At 42.4% G+C, this 19,421-nt stretch overlaps 1 protein-coding gene across 1 annotated transcript in view; it reads right to left on the reverse strand.

The window, feature by feature from the left end:
- LOC106596840 (dual specificity mitogen-activated protein kinase kinase 5) overlaps positions 1 to 13,232 on the reverse strand; it is a 176,332-nt gene extending 163,100 nt beyond the window's left edge. The window contains exons 1-3 of the mRNA XM_045707997.2: positions 12,777 to 13,232; positions 12,606 to 12,654; positions 8,666 to 8,733 (exon numbers count right to left, since the gene is read on the reverse strand). Of these exons, the coding sequence (XP_045563953.1) occupies positions 8,666 to 8,733; positions 12,606 to 12,654; positions 12,777 to 12,908 (249 nt within the window). The 5' untranslated portion in view covers positions 12,909 to 13,232. The remainder of the gene's footprint in view (positions 1 to 8,665; positions 8,734 to 12,605; positions 12,655 to 12,776) is intronic.
- Positions 13,233 to 19,421: the final 6,189 nt, after the last annotated feature.

Consider the following 19,421-nt stretch of genomic DNA (forward strand, 5'->3'; position numbering starts at 1 on the left):
AGGCCTTGTCCCTGACAATCAGGCCCATAAGGCCTTGTCCCAGACAATCAGGCCCATAAGGCCTTGTCCCAGACAATCAGGCCCATAAGGCCTTGTCCCTGACAATCAGGCCCATAAGGCCTTGTCCCTGACAATCAGGCCCATAAGGCCTTGTCCCTGACAATCAGGCCCATAAGGCCTTGTCCCTGACAATCAGGCCCATAAGGCCTTGTCCCTGACAATCAGGCCCATAAGGCCTTGTCCCTGACAATCAGGCCCATAAGGCCTTGTCCCTGACAATCAGGCCCATAAGGCCTTGTCCCAGACAATCAGGCCCATAAGGCCTTGTCCCTGACAATCAGGCCCATAAGGCCTTGTCCCTGACAATCAGGCCCATAAGGCCTTGTCCCAGACAATCAGGCCCATAAGGCCTTGTCCCAGACAATCAGGCCCATAAGGCCTTGTCCCTGACAATCAGGCCCATAAGGCCTTGTCCCAGACAATCAGGCCCATAAGGCCTTGTCCCAGACAATCAGGCCCATAAGGCCTTGTCCCTGACAATCAGGCCCATAAGCACAGACGCAGATGGATACTTGCAGGGGGTGGCTAGAAATGGCTCAGTTTTTCCATGTGTCAGTCAGTGTATAAAAACCTAACAAACTCTGATGTTTATACATTTCCTATCTAGTATAGATGTGCATATCACTGTAGATATTTAAATGTAGATGGGCAGGGCCAGCTTGGAATCAGAATGGATCTGAACGGCTCCCCAAGAGGCACAGCTGTTATTAAAAGGCCTATTTATCACTGTCAGCCTCTCCTCAGGTCCCATCCCTCCACTTGCCCTCCGGTGTTGTCACTAGGCTGAACAGGAACAATAGGACTAACACAGCAACATGCTCTCTCTCTCTCACACACTTTCACACACACCTTTAATTTTCCACTCCGCTACCCTATTGATTAAGACCGCAACAATTACCACCTAATCTTTTAAAAGGTGTATTAAAAGACATTCCCCTTTGTTGGCCAATAACTAAACAGCGTCGGATCACAAATACCATCGCTCAGCCTAGGGGGACAGGGGAGAGGGAGAAGAGAGAGGGGAGAGAGAAGAGAGAGAGGAGAGAGAGAGAGGAGAGAGGGGAGAGAGCGCAGGCCCAGGCTGCAGGAAGCTCATCATCATTAGCAGACGAGGAGGGGGAACAAGAGAGCACGGGATGCAATTAGGGCTGCTACCTCCGGGGGCATATGATAGGAGGAGGAGGGGAATGAGGTCACGTGGTAGACGAGCTGACACGGGTCAGTCTTTAACTTTCACAACGGCGGCTCCAAGCCATTCAAGGTGCCGAGCAATGATTAGAGTTGCCTGGAAGACTGGCTTGTCTCACAGGACTCGCATACCAAAGGATGTGTTTATTATTTCTTTTTTGTCTGGCTTTCAAAATAAAAGTCCTTAGAGAGTCATACACAGAAGATGGTTTAAGATTGACATGATGCTAATTAATTGATAGGTGCATATCAAATTCAAGGGTAGGGCTGGCACAATTACCGTATAATTGTGTAACCGACGGTTATGGGTGAAGACCGTCATAACCATTTGAAGAACAGCTGACTGAAGACGGGACGGCCAGGCTTTGGTGCGGTTGAGTCCGTTCCTGTGGTAACATGGACTTTTAACAATGTGATGGAACTTTGTTGCTCCTTGATTTTGTAGCGAACAAGTCTTGGGTTGCCATGACAACAATCCTCTCCCTGCAGCAGCAGCAGCACACATAGAAATATAATAAATAGAACAGGCTTGGAACCTCTAACTCTGGCAATTTGACTGGTAAACTCATGAGTACACTGGCGGTGGCTGCTATTATGACGCAATAATTGCCATGGTAATGTAGAATGTTAATTTAAATGATGTTAACTGATGTGGCTCATACAATAGAAGGTATTATTTCAGTTAAGTTGAATCAACAAATCACAGCACATATTGATGGACACACTTCCTGCTTTGCTCCTCAAAATGGCCACCTGGCCCACATTATGCCATCATTGACTTGATGCCTGTTCTATTAATGATATATCTATGGCAGCACACAGTCAGGAGCTGAGGAAAGGAGAAAGTGTTTTTTGCTATGAGACCAATTACAGCCATCTAGAGTTCCATGACCGTCACAGCCCTGTTAAAGTGTTTTAGATGATTTGTTTGGCCTTTTAAATGACAATTATATGAGATGAAATGGATTAAATGGTAGTTCATCACTCCTACTCTGAAACAGTGTTGAGGATAGGTACCGAATTCCCCCCCCTTACACACCTAATACATTGGCCTCTGTTAATTCATATTCATTTTGCACAATGGCTATCCAGTCATCTGGAATTAACGACAGCCAGGCAGAATGCACCTGGGTCTCTACGGAGGCCAAACGGCCACAGCAGCCAACCAAAGAAGCCCATATGCTTGAATATGAATACAAATGGATTGCTGAAATGCATAACCCTTGCATAAGACGCCCGGGAAGCCTGCCTCGCATATATTATATACCTGTATTACAATTTTTCCTGGCAATCAGCAGCTTTTCGCCAGACACGCTCGTCCCGAGAGGAGCAGAAAGCCATTATAGGGGGCCCGAATTCCTTTACCGAGAGATTGGAGATTTGTTGTGCAGCATCTGAAAATATGTGGACGAAGCAATGTGTTTTTGTGTCGGTGGCGGTGGGGAATGTTGTGTCGTATGAAAGCAAATATTTGAGTGAGTTTGGAGATGTGAAACATAGAAGTGGAGCAGGTAAGGTGGGATTCAGCCAATAACACACCAACCAGGCGATAGAGCTAATCTGTGTGATTATGTTCCTGCTGAGATTAAATTAGCTCTTTCATTGATGAACAGCCACTATGATAGAGAACTATTGAAAGCCACTTGTGTTAAGGGCGAAAACACCAATTCATCGCATTTCACAAAGATTTACTGCATCTCAAGAGTAAATGTATCACATAACTTGACAAAAGAAGTAAAACCACTTGATTTCTTCATGATATATCTCATTCACTTCCCTCAGTGATGAGCCTCATCTTTGCAGTCTGTCTGCTAGTGTCATTGTAGCGCTCAAAGTCAACTGCCAGACTTATGGTGAATTCACATGATCCATAATGGCTGAATCAGTCACGGTCAAACGTCTCCAATAAAACTCTATTAACTTCCCAGCTCTGCTAGCGTCCATCTTAAACCATGTGTACACTTGGCGAGGTTTAAGTGCCCAAACGGTCCACACAAATAGCTCATCCTGCCACACCAATATTTCTGCTCAACTTCCTCCTCAAACACAAACTACCTTGCACCGGCTCTATGCACACTCAACAGACTCTACCAACACATACTACACTGACACCACACACTACACTGACACCACACTTACTTTCAGGTAGGCTGCTGCTACTCTGTTTATTATTACCCACATGTAGATACTGTATTACCTAAACTACCTGGTACCCCTCCACATTGACTCAGTACTGGTTCTCCTTATAGCCTCATTATTACCTCAACTACCTGGTACCCCTGCACATTGACTCAGTACTGGTTCTCCTTATAGCCTCATTATTACCTAAACTACCTGGTACCCCTCCACATTGACTCAGTACTGGTTCTCCTTATAGCCTCATTATTACCTAAACTACCTGGTACCCCTGCACATTGACTCAGTACTGGTTCTCCTTATAGCCTCATTATTACCTCAACTACCTGGTACCCCTCTACATTGACTCAGTACTGGTACTCCTTATAGCCTCATTATTACCTAAACTACCTGGTACCCCTGCACATTGACTCAGTACTGGTTCTCCTTATAGCCTCATTATTACCTAAACTACCTGGTACCCCTCTACATTGACTCAGTACTGGTACTCCTTATAGCCTCATTATTACCTAAACTACCTGGTACCCCTGCACATTGACTCAGTACTGGTTCTCCTTATAGCCTCATTATTACCTCAACTACCTGGTACCCCTCTACATTGACTCAGTACTGGTTCTCCTTATAGCCTCATTATTACCTAAACTACCTGGTACCCCTGCACATTGACTCAGTACTGGTTCTCCTTATAGCCTCATTATTACCTAAACTACCTGGTACCCCTGCACATTGACTCAGTACTGGTTCTCCTTATAGCCTCATTATTACCTCAACTACCTGGTACCCCTCTACATTGACTCAGTACTGGTTCTACTTATAGCCTCATTATTACCTAAACTACCTGGTACCCCTCCACATTGACTCAGTACTGGTTCTCCTTATAGCCTCATTATTACCTAAACTACCTGGTACCCCTCCACATTGACTCAGTACTGGTTCTCCTTATAGCCTCATTATTACCTAAACTACCTGGTACCCTCCACATTGACTCAGTACTGGTTCTCCTTATATATAGCCTCATTATTGTTTTAATTCTGTTTCCTTTATTTGTCCTCCTTTTTAACTCTACACTGTTGAGAATGGTCTCATAAGTAAGCATTTCATTGTAAAAAGTCTACACCTGTTGTATTCGGCGCATTTGACCAATACAACTTAATTTGATTTGATTTGTGGGGGAAAATAGTAAAAAAGTATCCCCTGAGGGTGAGGGACTTGTATATCAATCAAGGTAAGGTCAATATGTTTCCCGTCGTCCCTCTCACTACAGCTCGACACCACTACTCTGCCCGTTCAATCAGCTTCACACTAGCACCAGCAAACCCTGGGATAGCCAATGATACCCAATGACAACAAAGCATCCAAGACGAAGGAGTAATAAAGGCGCTGAAACAGAGGGAATTCAGCCTGTGGCTACAGCGCCATCATTGTAAGCTGATGGGGGGTAAAAGACATCCCCAGATGAAGAGTAGATTTTGACAAATATTCTCCGCCCAGGGGGGCCTGCTTTTTAATGAGGCGAAACTTTAAGTACTGAATAATAAATAATAAAAATGGATAGTTCATTTAGCTTTTCAGTGTACCTCGTGAAGAAGCCCATTACAAGTCATTACTCTTAATGTCCGTGATGTGAACAGTAACTATGAAGGAAGATGGTAACATCACGCGGGGGAGGGGGAAGCTGGTGGGGGGACTTGAAAAGTAAATCAACAAGACAAAAAAAACAGGAGAGATGTGTTCCAAACACAAGTATAGCCTCTATTCAACAGATAGGTTTCTATAGTCTACATAACACATTTGAGTGTACTGTTACTTCATCAACATGAAGGCATAGACCTATAGGGTACATACGTCCATGAGGCATTTTAAATGGGTATACAAAGCCTCACTTCTCTCTCCATTTGAGCTCAAACTCTGAAGTAAAACGTGTTGACATGTCTAATTCCCTTCCTAACCTTGGTGAAGTCAATAACATATCTTTATTTTTTTATTGTTGTCACTCTTTTGCCTAAACCCGGTCCAATGCAGAGGACTGAAGGTTGGCGGCACTTGCCAAAAAGGTCACATGTTACCATGACTACACCGATTGGCACATCAGACAGGGGCGATTCCACGTTAGCGGGAGTGGAAAATATTTTTGTTATGTTCTGGTAATTCTCACATAGGAACTTCATTAGGAGGAAGGATGTTTGATATGTTTTTTTACATTTTGTATTTAATAAGAAAATCATGATGAAAGTGGCCATTGTATAGACCTATACATGCTCCCTGTAAGACCTTAGGATCTATGAACCGTTCATGTTGGTGGCTTTATACTCCATATAGTGTGCTCTAACCAATGTCCCCATTCTGAAATAAAAATGGCCACATTCATTTATTTAAAATGTAAATCTCAAAAGTGCCCTTTTTGATTTTGCCGAAATATTTATATTATTTTATGTTGAATAAATGAATGTGAAAATGTGCATAAGAATCAGGATATACTCCATATGTTAAAGCAGACTATAAGGAGTATAACATGTATGGTTCGTGGATCATAAGGTCTTACAGGGGGATTGTAAAGGTTTAAAAAGGGTTTAAAAAGGATTTACAACGGCCACATTCATCAGGATTTTCTCAAACGTGGCACAAATGTAAAAAAAAAAAATTAAAAACACGTCAGACATCCTTCCTCCCAACGAAGTTTCTATGTAAGAATTGCTAGAACAATCCGAGATAGTAAAAATATGTTCTGCTGCTGCTGGGGTGGAATCGCCCACATACAGTGCTTTGTTGTAGGAGACAGAAAGGCAGAAATATGTAGAGTTACTTGTCATCTTTACCAGTCTGCTTAGCAATGAGCACACTGTGGCCCTGGGTGAAAAGATATGCTGTAATAGATTTTTAATAGCTTCCCCCCTTCAACAAAAAACACTCAATAGCGGAGTGAAAAAGAAGGTTATAATTGCTGCCTCAATGGTATACCGGGGTCAGTAATTATATTTACTTTATTCCCTTTTTAACAATTGTTCAACAGGAGATCATTTATTTTCCAAATGCAGTGTTATTTTCAATCTTTGGCCATAGAAACACTCATTCAACACAAAGGCTGTCATCTCAATCAAAAACACCCACACCAGAAAATAGACTTTTTAGGGGGTTTCATTTGCATTTTTATTTGTCAATGTAACTTTAATTAGTCTATATCATATCATGTTACTGTTCATTTGTATTTTTTTTAAAGGATGTGAAAGGACAATTACAAGTTGGGACCTCTGTAAATACCAGAAGAACTCAGCTCACCTCTGCAACGTCCACAAGGTTCACCCCTAAAATGTAAACGGTTCCACCAACTTTTGTTATTAATGTTGATGTGTTATAAACAATTACTGTGTTACTTGTGTACGCTACTTGTGAACGCTACTTGTGAACGCTACTTGTGTACGCTACTTGTGTACGCTACTTGTGAACGCTACTTGTGAACGCTACTTGTGAACGCTACTTGTGAACGCTACTTGTGAACGCTACTTGTGAACGCTACTTGTGTACTGGACCAAAAACTAAAATGCAGGAGAAAACACTTCAATGATTTGTCCTTCCTGATTATAACACTTGGCACAAGGAAAACCCACACCTAGACTAAACATCCCCTTAGTCAGGTAAACTGTTGTTATAGGAGTGTAGTCAGGTAACTGTTGTTACGGCAGTGTAGTCAGGTAAACTGTTGTTACGGCAGTGTAGTCAGGTAAACTGTTGTTACGGCAGTGTAGTCAGGTAAACTGTTGTTATAGGAGTGTAGTCAAGTAAACTGTTGTTACGGCAGTGTAGTCAGGTAAACTGTTGTTACGGCAGTGTAGTCAAGTAAACTGTTGTTACGGCAGTGTAGTCAGGTAAACTGTTGTTACGGCAGTGTAGTCAAGTAAACTGTTGTTACGGCAGTGTAGTCAGGTAAACTGTTGTTACGGCAGTCTAGTCAGGTAAACTGTTGTTATAGGAGTGTAGTCAGGTAACTGTTGTTACGGCAGTGTAGTCAGGTAAACTGTTGTTACGGCAGTGTAGTCAAGTAAACTGTTGTTACGGCAGTGTAGTCAGGTAAACTGTTGTTACGGCAGTGTAGTCAGGTAAACTGTTGTTACGGCAGTGTAGTCAGGTAAACTGTTGTTACGGCAGTGTAGTCAGGTAAACTGTTGTTACGGCAGTGTAGTCAGGTAAACTGTTGTTACGACAGTGTAGTCAGGTAAACTGTTGTTACGGCAGTGTAGTCAGGTAAACTGTTGTTACGGCAGTGTAGTCAGGTAAACTGTTGTTACGGCAGTGTAGTCAGGTAAACTGTTGTTACGGCAGTGTAGTCAAGTAAACTGTTGTTACGGCAGTGTAGTCAGGTAAACTGTTGTTACGGCAGTGTAGTCAGGTAAACTGTTGTTACGGCAGTGTAGTCAGGTAAACTGTTGTTACGGCAGTGTAGTCAGGTAAACTGTTGTTACGGCAGTGTAGTCAGGTAAACTGTTGTTACGACAGTGTAGTCAGGTAAACTGTTGTTACGGCAGTGTAGTCAGGTAAACTGTTGTTACGGCAGTGTAGTCAGGTAAACTGTTGTTACGGCAGTGTAGTCAAGTAAACTGTTGTTACGGCAGTGTAGTCAGGTAAACTGTTGTTACGGCAGACTAGTCAGGTAAACTGTTTTTATAGGAGTCTAGTAGGTAAACTGGGGGTATGGGAGTCTAGTCAGGTAAACTGTTGTTATAGGAGTCTAGTCAGGTAAACTGTTGTTATAGGAGTCTAGTCAGGTAAACTGTGGGTATGGGAGTCTAGTCAGGTAAACTGTTGTTATAGGAGTCTAGTCAGGTAAACTGGGGGTATGGGAGTCTAGTCAGGTAAACTGGTGTTATAGGAGTCTAGTCAGGTAAACTGTTGTTATAGGAGTCTAGTCAGGTAAACTGTTGTTATAAGAGTCTAGTCAGTTAAACTGGGGGTATGGGAGTCTAGTCAGGTAAACTGGGGGTATGGGAGTCTAGTCAGGTAAACTGTTGTTATAGGAGTCTAGTCAGTTAAACTGGGGGTATGGAAGTCGAGTCAGGTAAACTGGGGGTATGGGAGTCTAGTCAGGTAAACTGGGGGTATGGGAGTCTAGTCAGGTAAACTGGGGGTATGGGAGTCTAGTCAGGTAAACTGGGGGTATGGAAGTCGAGTCAGGTAAACTGGGGGTATGGGAGTCTAGTCAGGTAAACTGGGGGTATGGGAGTCTAGTCAGGTAAACTGGGGGTATGGGAGTCCAACAAAGTTTAATGTTGAAGAGAACAATACTCACATATGACAACATGGCTTTGAGTTCTTCATCACTCCTCACAGTGATTCTATCACCCACCTCATCCTCATCTGAAACACAGATTAACAGCTGTAGTTACTGGGCTGTTATCATTAACAGCTGTAGTTACTGAGCTGTGTTATCATTAACAGCTGTAGTTACTGAGCTGTGTTATCATTAACAGCTGTAATTACTGGGCTGTGTTATCATTAACAGCTGTAGTTACTGAGCTGTGTTATCATTAACAGCTGTAGTTACTGAGCTGTGTTATCATTAACAGCTGTAGTTACTGGGCTGTGTTATCATTAACAGCTGTAGTTACTGGGCTGTTATCATTAACAGCTGTAGTTACTGGGCTGTGTTATCATTAACAGCTTTAGTTACTGGGCTGTTATCATTAACAGCTGTAGTTACTGGGCTGTCATCATTAACAGCTGTAGTTACTGAGCTGTGTTATCATTAACAGCTGTAGTTACTGGGCTGTGTTATCATTAACAGCTGTAGTTACTGGGCTGTGTTATCATTAACAGCTGTAGTTACTGAGCTGTGTCATCATTAACAGCTGTAGTTACTAAGCTGTGTTATCATTAACAGCTGTAGTTACTGGGCTGTGTTATCATTAACAGCTGTAGTTATTGAGCTGTGTTATCATTAACAGCTGTAGTTACTGAGCTGTGTCATCATTAACAGCTGTAGTTATTGAGCTGTGTCATCATTAACAGCTGTAGTTACTGAGCTGTTATCATTAACAGCTGTAGTTACTGGGCTGTCATCATTAACAGCTGTAGTTACTGAGCTGTGTTATCATTAACAGCTGTAGTTACTGGGCTGTGTTATCATTAACAGCTGTAGTTACTGGGCTGTGTTATCATTAACAGCTGTAGTTACTGGGCTGTGTTATCATTAACAGCTGTAGTTACTGGGCTGTGTTATCATTAACAGCTGTAGTTACTGAGCTGTGTTATCATTAACAGCTGTAGTTACTGAGCTGTTATCATTAACAGCTTTAGTTACTGAGCTGTGTTATCATTAACAGCTGTAGTTATTGAGCTGTGTTATCATTAACAGCTGTAGTTACTGGGCTGTGTTATCATTAACAGCTGTAGTTACTGAGCTGTCATCATTAACAGATGTAGTTACTGAGCTGTGTTATCATTAACAGCTGTAGTTACTGAGCTGTCATCATTAACAGATGTAGTTACTGGGCTGTGTTATCATTAACAGCTGTAGTTACTGAGCTGTCATCATTAACAGCTGTAGTTACTGAGCTGTGTTATCATTAACATCTGTAGTTACTGGGCTGTGTTATCATTAACAGCTGTAGTTACTGGGCTGTGTTATCATTAACAGCTGTAGTTACTGAGCTGTGTTATCATTAACATCTGTAGTTACTGGGCTGTGTTATCATTAACAGCTGTAGTTACTGGGCTGTGTTATCATTAACAGCTGTAGTTACTGGGCTGTGTTATCATTAACAGCTGTAGTTACTGGGCTGTGTTATCATTAACAGCTGTAGTTACTGGGCTGTGTTATCATTAACAGCTGTAGTTACTGGCTGTTATCATTAACAGCTGTAGTTACTGGCTGTTATCATTAACAGCTGTAGTTACTGGGCTGTGTTATCATTAACAGCTGTAGTTACTGGGCTGTGTTATCATTAACAGCTGTAGTTACTGGGCTGTGTTATCATTAACAGCTGTAGTTACTGAGCTGTGTCATCATTAACAGCTGTAGTTACTTGAGCTGTGTCATCATTAACAGCTGTAGTTACTGAGCTGTTATCATTAACAGCTGTAGTTACTGGGCTGTCATCATTAACAACTGTAGTTACTGGGCTGTGCTATCATTAACAGCTGTAGTTATACTGAGCTGTGTTATCATTAACAGCTGTAGTTACTGGGCTGTGTTATCATTAACAGCTGTAGTTACTGGGCTGTGTTATCATTAACAGCTGTAGTTACTGGGCTGTGTTATCATTAACAGCTGTAGTTACTGGGCTGTGTTATCATTAACAGCTGTAGTTACTGAGCTGTGTTATCATTAACAGCTGTAGTTACTGGGCTGTGTTATCATTAACAGCTGTAGTTACTGGGCTGTGTTATCATTAACAGCTGTAGTTACTGGGCTGTGTTATCATTAACAGCTGTAGTTACTGAGCTGTGTCATCATTAACAGCTGTAGTTATTGAGCTGTGTCATCATTAACAGCTGTAGTTACTGAGCTGTTATCATTAACAGCTGTAGTTACTGGGCTGTCATCATTAACAACTGTAGTTACTGGGCTGTGCTATCATTAACAGCTGTAGTTATACTGAGCTGTGTTATCATTAACAGCTGTAGTTACTGGGCTGTGTTATCATTAACAGCTGTAGTTACTGGGCTGTGTTATCATTAACAGCTGTAGTTACTGGGCTGTGTTATCATTAACAGCTGTAGTTACTGGGCTGTGTTATCATTAACAGCTGTAGTTACTGAGCTGTGTTATCATTAACAGCTGTAGTTACTGGGCTGTGTTATCATTAACAGCTGTAGTTACTGGGCTGTGTTATCATTAACAGCTGTAGTTACTGGGCTGTGTTATCATTAACAGCTGTAGTTACTGAGCTGTGTCATCATTAACAGCTGTAGTTATTGAGCTGTGTCATCATTAACAGCTGTAGTTACTGAGCTGTTATCATTAACAGCTGTAGTTACTGGGCTGTCATCATTAACAACTGTAGTTACTGGGCTGTGCTATCATTAACAGCTGTAGTTATACTGAGCTGTGTTATCATTAACAGCTGTAGTTACTGGGCTGTGTTATCATTAACAGCTGTAGTTACTGGGCTGTGTTATCATTAACAGCTGTAGTTACTGGGCTGTGTTATCATTAACAGCTGTAGTTACTGGGCTGTGTTATCATTAACAGCTGTAGTTACTGAGCTGTGTTATCATTAACAGCTGTAGTTACTGGGCTGTGTTATCATTAACAGCTGTAGTTACTGGGCTGTGTTATCATTAACAACTGTAGTTACTGAGCTGTGTCATCATCATGATAGTTTAAATAGAGACTGATTAATTTTAACAAAATCAATACAGCAAATTGTTAAGAACATGATTCTATCAAAGCAATGCTGTGCTTAACTTCAGCATTCAAGGTCCAGTGATGTGTATTCAAATATATATATATATATATATATATATATATATATATATATATATTTTGGAGGGTATTTTGACACTTTATTGAGACAGTATGGAAATCATAGGGGGGGGGGGGGGGGTTGGCAGGTGGGGGACACAATAGGAAAGGTGGATGCAGAGATTGAACCCTGGTCTCCAGTGGGGAATTGTATATGTGATTTGTACCGGGAGTGTTACCCTCAACCACAGCTCTGCACCTGCGCAGAGTAGTCTGCCTTTAAGTAGATGGCTGCTTTGTAACTGTGAAAGCCAATGTATAACATCCAACAAAGCAATTCATTCATCCTAAAGTTACAGGATAAGAAAATCAGACACGTGAGGACTGGAGTTTAAATATTGTGACTTTAATGGAAGCCGGCCTAATGGTCCTGGTAAAGGCTTCACAAACTTGTTCCGGGCTAAGTTTCCCCCTAGTACCGATCTTGGATCAGCTTCCCCATCCTAACCACGACCAGTAGTGGGGGAAATGCAAATTGCACCCAGGAACATAGCCTACATGATCCTTTTGGTGTGCAAAAACCTCCAGAAGTGGTTCCTCAAGACAATCAGTCTTATTGGGTATTAAGGACAATACCAGCCAAAAAGGCAATATAAGTAGCAACTGAGTAGTAGTAGACTGAGCTTTTCAGTTGTAACTAAACATAGTTGGGTAGAAGTCTGCCAAACGGACTTGCACATTTGGTTGGTGAAAAACTGTCCCCACAACAGGAAACCAGGCTGATGACATCTCAGAATGTCAATCTTTTCATGAGGTAACTTACATTCAAACGCAGTGATTGTGGTTTCGGGCATGACATCCCTTATAGCGACCTGCAAAATAGATTTAGGAAGACATGAACGTTAAATCGAAAACAGTTGCTAACTAGCTTGGTCCTTAGCCTAGCTAACTGTAAACTTTGCAACTGTAGCTAGCTAATTAAGTTAGCGCTCACCAACAAGTCATTGAAGCTCAAAAGTGATGGGCAGTCCACGGATGAGTCCATATCCCCGACGGGAGTCTTAATACGGATCTCTATTCCCTCGGTGTCCATAGCGCAGAAGTTATTTAAAACAAGTAGAAGCATAACAGACGAATAAGCAGAAACATAATCAGTGTTGGCTGGCTAACTTCCTAACAGCACATCCTATTCCTATCCTAGCTACATTAGCTGTCAAGTTAGCCGTTAGCTAACAGTTACTACATTTCAACTAACGTTACTTGCATGACTAAGAGCAAGCCATTGCAGGTCTTGTCGATGAGAGAGTGCGTTTTAACGTTTCCAACACCGTTTGACTCACGGACATACAAAGAGCGTTTTAAATAGTTGTAAATGGCATAGCTAGCAAAGTTAGCCGCTATGCAAAGAAAACCAGGAAGTTCACAGGAAGTTTTCGTATTTCCAACCGGATATAGATTTAGGAGCCACTCTTCACTCTGGCTGGATACTCTATCACGGTCTTTGAGTCTATGGTTGTAGAAGGAGCCATAGGTTTCTGTGGCGCTGTAGACTACAATCGTTCAGATAATTATTGTCCCACATAATGAAATCGGGGAAGGGACTGTGAATCTGTCTCAATTTATTCGTTAATATGTTAGTGAAAGGTGGGTGTATGATATGTCTTGCCATAGAGATCCGGGATTTACGGAATTACACTGATTGGCCAGATGGTGGCGCTATAACGAGATTGAAAATGAAAACTTTGAAAAGTCACACCCATCACCCCTTTTGACCTAAAGTCATGAAATGTGGTACTTAGTTCCCTCTCCTCACAAGGAACACATTTGTCTCATAAGGTCCGCCATTATAGATTTTCCGCCATTTAGAATTTTATGAAAAACACTTAAAACGCTACTCTTCTGGCAACGAATGACCAATCTGCACAAAACTTGATATGCGGCATCTATGGACAAACGTCTCTTAACCCAATATTTTTCAGACACGTACCTAAAAAAAATATGGCTGCTGTTGACCAATAAACATTCACATGGGCGTGGTCTGGCACATAAATGCATATAAATCAGTCGAGGAACATAGCCGCGGGAGGTAGGGGTGCGGAGGGTGCTGAAAAATCAGAATGTAAAAAAAATATGAATGAAAAAATATGATTTTTGTGCACTGGGCCTTTACTAGTATTAACAGACCTATATAGACGTCTGTAGAGCGGGCAAAAAAAAACATTTTTAAGCATCTCCACTTTAGAGGTAAAATTAAGAACGTTATCTTGCATGATTCTATAGTTGGAATTGTAAGAGTTGTAGACCTGTCTCTTTCTCTGCAATTTTCATTCTAATGGAATCTAGAAAGAATATAACCCTGTCCTCAAACATTTACATCAAAAGGTATTTTTATTTATTATGGATCCCCGTACTCTTCCTGGTGTCCAGCAAAATGAAGGCAGTTATGGCCTTCCGAGTGGCGCAGCGGTCTAAGGCACTGCATTGCAGTGCTTGAGGTGTCACTACAGACCTCATCCCATGCTGTGTCGCAGCTGGACACGACCTGGGAGACACATGAAGCGGCGCACAATTGGCCCAGTGTTTGGCCGGCTTGGATGTCCTTGTCCCATCGCGCTGTAGCGACTCCTTGTGGCGTGCCGGGCACATGCATGCTGACCCGTCACCAGTTGTACTGTGCTTCCTCTGACACACTGTGTGTCAAGAAGCAGTGCGGCTAGGCAGGGTCATGTTTCGGAGGATGCATAGCTCTTGACCTTTGCTTCTCCCGAGTCCATACGGGAGTTGCAGCTATGGGACAAGACTGTAACTACCAATTGGATATCACGAAAAAGGGGGTAAAAAAAGAAATACATTAAGGCAGATGTACAAATGTAATATTTTTAATATTAAGGCAGATGTACATCAAATTAAATATTTTTCTTTATCAAATAACATGGAAAACAACCACTTTTTGTGCAGTATTAATTTACCATCCTTACAAACCACTTAATGTACATTACTGCATTGTACATATGCTGGTCATCTAGGTTTGTACCTGTAGACTTTCCATCACCATGAAGGAAAACAATGACAAATACAGTAATTGAGTACATTGAGACATCAAGTGGTTTGTGATGATGAGATGTGATGATGTGGCTCAGATGGTAGAGCATGGTGCTTGAGATGCTAAGGTTGTGGGTTTGATTCCCACAGACGGAGGACCAGTATGAAAATGTAAGCACTGAAAAGGAATTAATAGACCATTTCAGTTTTCATATAGAAATAAGTGCATTTGCAAAGTATTTAAAGAAACTGGAAAACATATATCAAGCAAGTATTTGTATATACCACATATATGAAGCCGGTAGGGTAGGTAATAAAGACGTTTCAACTGATGATATCTACCAGTAAATGCTAACTAAGGCAACAATGGGTACGCAAAGCAGGTATTGAAAAAGTTTTGTCCGAACTCTTGATTAGTAGGTTATTTGTGATGTGCAATTAAGTCATCATGTGCTGTGTGCATCAGGGGCATAGCCCCCACCCCCCAGGTGGAAAACGAATTAAATAAAAACAGAAGGAAACCCAGGGTGCCTTTCCTTCGCTGGGCAGGTCGTTTGGGAAATTCTTTGCAAAATTAGAGTATACCCACTTCTCCGATGGGCCGATGGAAAGACAGCAGTCACACACAGCATGATGTTAAAGGATAAGCAGTCCATTCACTCGGACATAATAAACCAGTAGGTCCCAATCATAAGAATACAAAAACACAACCATTAGGCAAAGTATTTCCCAATCGAAACTATTACTTCCCTTTGCAAAAAACATTTCACATTTATCACACAAAGTAACCGGTGACCTAAAGTTAAATGCAACAATGTTTAACACACCAGTTATTTTCCAAGAGATGGCTAACAACAGGAAGCAGACTCCAATAAAAACACAGTTCCACTCACTAGATGATGATCATTTGAAACAACCCTTTCCTGCAGTCAATGACAAAAAGCGCCCTCTTTGGCCTCATGGGTGAAATGTTATTCATATTTTTCACAATTTCATAATAAATATGATTTATTTTTTAAGGAAAATGCAGTTTTCTGTGATGTATATAAAGTGTAATATTGTGTAAAACTCAAAATGTTATACGTTTAAACTGTATATCTGACATGGTACAGGTGTCTTCTTTTAAGCCCATAACCATGTGTGTGTGAGGTGTCTACTTCTGTTTCAGACTAGATTTGTTTAAGACTACCAATAATCACTCTGTTACTCTGATTTAGCCCACTGCAGTAAAATGTTACCTTCTTGTAGAAAGTTATTCTTGAAAAGGGACAAGCTAACAAATTAGCAACAACATCCTCTTCAATAACACCAGCTGCAGCCACTGCAAACTAGCCTACAACAAAAGATAGCTAGCTAAACCATGGAAAAACTACTGCTCACTATTGTGCAGTGACCTATTTGTCTTTGAGAAGGCAGAATTTTCCATACATTTTTTGTAAAAATGGTCCCACTCATTACAAGTCAAAATGTGTTGGTTGATTCCACTGCCACTCCAAAATGTTGCCTTAATACAGTTGAATGGCAGATGCCTTCTATCTAGCTTCTGATGGCCTAGTTAATAGCTGATTTAGCTAGCTAGATTTATCACCACCAAAGAAAAATCCTGATTGGATATTTTTTTCTCTTCAGTGTTAACCTTTTCCTTTCCAACAAAAACTGAAGAGATCAAATCAGAACATCATTGAAAATAAAAATGTAATTACAATTATTATTATTATTATTTTATAAATCCTTAGCCCTTTTCTGAAGGCTTAGAAGGCTCTCATTGTTCCCCACTGTGTTTGGGTCATAATTTGTACAGTGGCTCTATTGCCCTCAGCTTGCATTTTTTACCGTTCTGAATGTTTAAAGAATCCATATGTTCTTCTGAAATATGAACACAGAAATACTGGACATCTTAATTTGGTAGCGATTTCACAAAATGACAATCATGGTATTGAATTGGACTCACATTTTACTGGTCTCGGTCTGGACTCGGTCTCGGACCACTTGTTCTCCTCCCAGTCTCGGTCTTGACTCGGTCTCGGCCCACCTCAGGTCTTGGTCATGACTCGGTCTCTGCCCCCCTCAGATCTTGGTCTTGACTCGGTCTCTGCCCCCCTCAAGTCTCGGTCTTGACTCGGTCTCGGCCCCCCTCAGGTCTTGGTCTTGACTCGGTCTCTGCCCCCCTCAGGTCTCGGCGCTCGGTCTCGGCCCACCCGGTCGGTCGCTCGGCCGCCCCCTCAGGTCTTGGTCTTGACTCGGTCTCGGCCCCCCTCAGGTCTCGGTCTTGACTCGGTCTCGGCCCCCCTCAGGTCTCGGTCTTGACTCGGTCTCGGCCCCCCTCAGGTCTCGGTCTTGACTCGGTCTCGGCCCCCCTCAGGTCTCGGTCTTGACTCGGTCTCTGCCCCCCTCAGGTCTCGGTCTTGACTCGGTCTCTGCCCCCCTCAGGTCTCGGTCTTGACTCGGTCTCTGCCCCCCTCAGGTCTCGGTCTTGACTCGGTCTCTGCCCCCCTCAGGTCTCAGTCTTGACTCGGTCTCTGCCCCCCTCAGGTCTTGGTCTTGACTCGGTCTCGGCCCCCCTTAGGTCTTGACTCGGACTCGATTTGCTCCGGTCTTGGTGTTGAATCGGTCTCGCTTTCGGTGGTCTCGAACACAACACTGGTTCAATTATTACTATTAGCCTACAGATACATTCAATATTCTTTGAATATATCACAAGAGAAGACCAGAAAATTCTACAAGCTTTGACGGAACTCCTTCCAATGTCACTTAATTTCAATTTAATTTCAAGCTTGATCTCTTGCCAATGTCAACCTTGAAATTTCACTAATTAATTTCATGACAACTTCTCCGTTGAAGAAACAGTGAAGAAAATGTGAATAGACGTCCTTCCTCGTAGCGATTGATCGTGGTGTTCCATTGTTTTTTTTCTGCTTCTTCCCTTTGCACCAGATTAACACAGCATTAGTATTTAAAGATTTCCACTTGGCAAGAGTCATCAGCAAAGTAATTGAATGTACTACAAACGGCACTTAAAACTTGCTTGATTCCTGCCTTATCGGTGGGGAGCTGATTGTGTGCGCGTGTGTGCGTGCAAGCGTGTGTGTGTGCTGATTCACTCTCTGTGACTGTCTCAATGATTGCAGTCCTCCTTACAAGACATTGATCCTTGGGCAAAGTGTGGCTGATTTTCCCCTTAATTTACAGCAGGGTGTGTTCTGCACCTACGATACTCTAGACTGTTGACCTAGGTTATGAGACGCAGCTGTTTAAGCTTCCTTCTGTCTCCTGCAGCTTAGACCTGCCTGGGCGAGCACCGCTGAAAACAAGGGCAATGCGATCTGTTCTCTGATGGCGTGGCACACAGGCTTGAGATTTCACTGGCTAACGTGGTGCTCTAAAACAGGAGGCCTAACTGCCACTAAGCTTCCATTAGAGAACCTCTATAGTAGGACCACAATGAAAGGTCCAACAGCTTAGATGGAGAATGCCCCATCTTTTCACATTCTCTGTGACCCATCTAAATCAACAACGGGTAAAAAGCTTAGATGTGGATTACAGAACAGCACCGGGAATAAAGAGGATATATTCAGAGTCAAACACAAAGGTCTATGTTTGTATAAGGTCACTAAGGGCTATTAGTGGTACGATATGATGATCAGTGATTGATAGACAAAGACGAGTAATCGTGATGTGGAATCATAACGCCAGATTGATCACGTACACACATGCATACACGCACGCACATACGCACTCACACACAGACACACACACAAATACACAAATACACACATAATCAAATCACCTCTTCACTTGAGTTGAAAAACTATTGAATGTGGGCACCATCATTCAATCCCAGATCTCTGACACAATCCCACATCTCTGACCCAATCCATCATCTCTGACCCAATCCCACATCTCTGACCCAATCCCACATCTCTGACCCAATCCCACATCTCTGACCCAATCCATCATCTCTGACCCAATCCCACATCTCTGACCCAATCCTACATCTCTGACCTAATCCCACATCTTTGACCCAATCCATCATCTCTGACCCAATCCCACATCTCTGACCCAATCCCACATCTCTGACCCAATCCTACATCTCTGACCCAATCCATCATCTCTGACCCAATCCTACATCTCTGACCCAATCCTACATCTCTGACCCAATCCATCATCTCTGACCCAATCCCACATCTCTGACCCAATCCATCATCTCTGACCCAATCCATCATCTCTGACCCAATCCTACATCTCTGACCCAATCCTACATCTCTGACCCAATCCCACATCTCTGACCCAATCCTACATCTCTGACCCAATCCTACATCTCTGACCCAATCCCACATCTCTGACCCAATCCTACATCTCTGACCCAATCCCACATCTCTGACCCAATCCTACATCTCTGACCTAATCCCACATCTCTGACCCAATCCTACATCTCTGACCCAAATCCCACATCTCTGACCCAATCCCACATCTCTGACCCAATCCTACATCTCTGACCCAATCCTACATCTCTGAGCTAATCCCAGATTTCTGATCCAATCCTACATATCTGACCCAATCCCACATCTCTGACCCAATCCATCATCTCTGACACAAT

This window comes from Salmo salar, chromosome 26 (genome assembly GCF_965601325.2).
Source record: "Salmo salar chromosome 26, fSalSal1, whole genome shotgun sequence".
Taxonomy (NCBI): domain Eukaryota; kingdom Metazoa; phylum Chordata; class Actinopteri; order Salmoniformes; family Salmonidae; genus Salmo; species Salmo salar.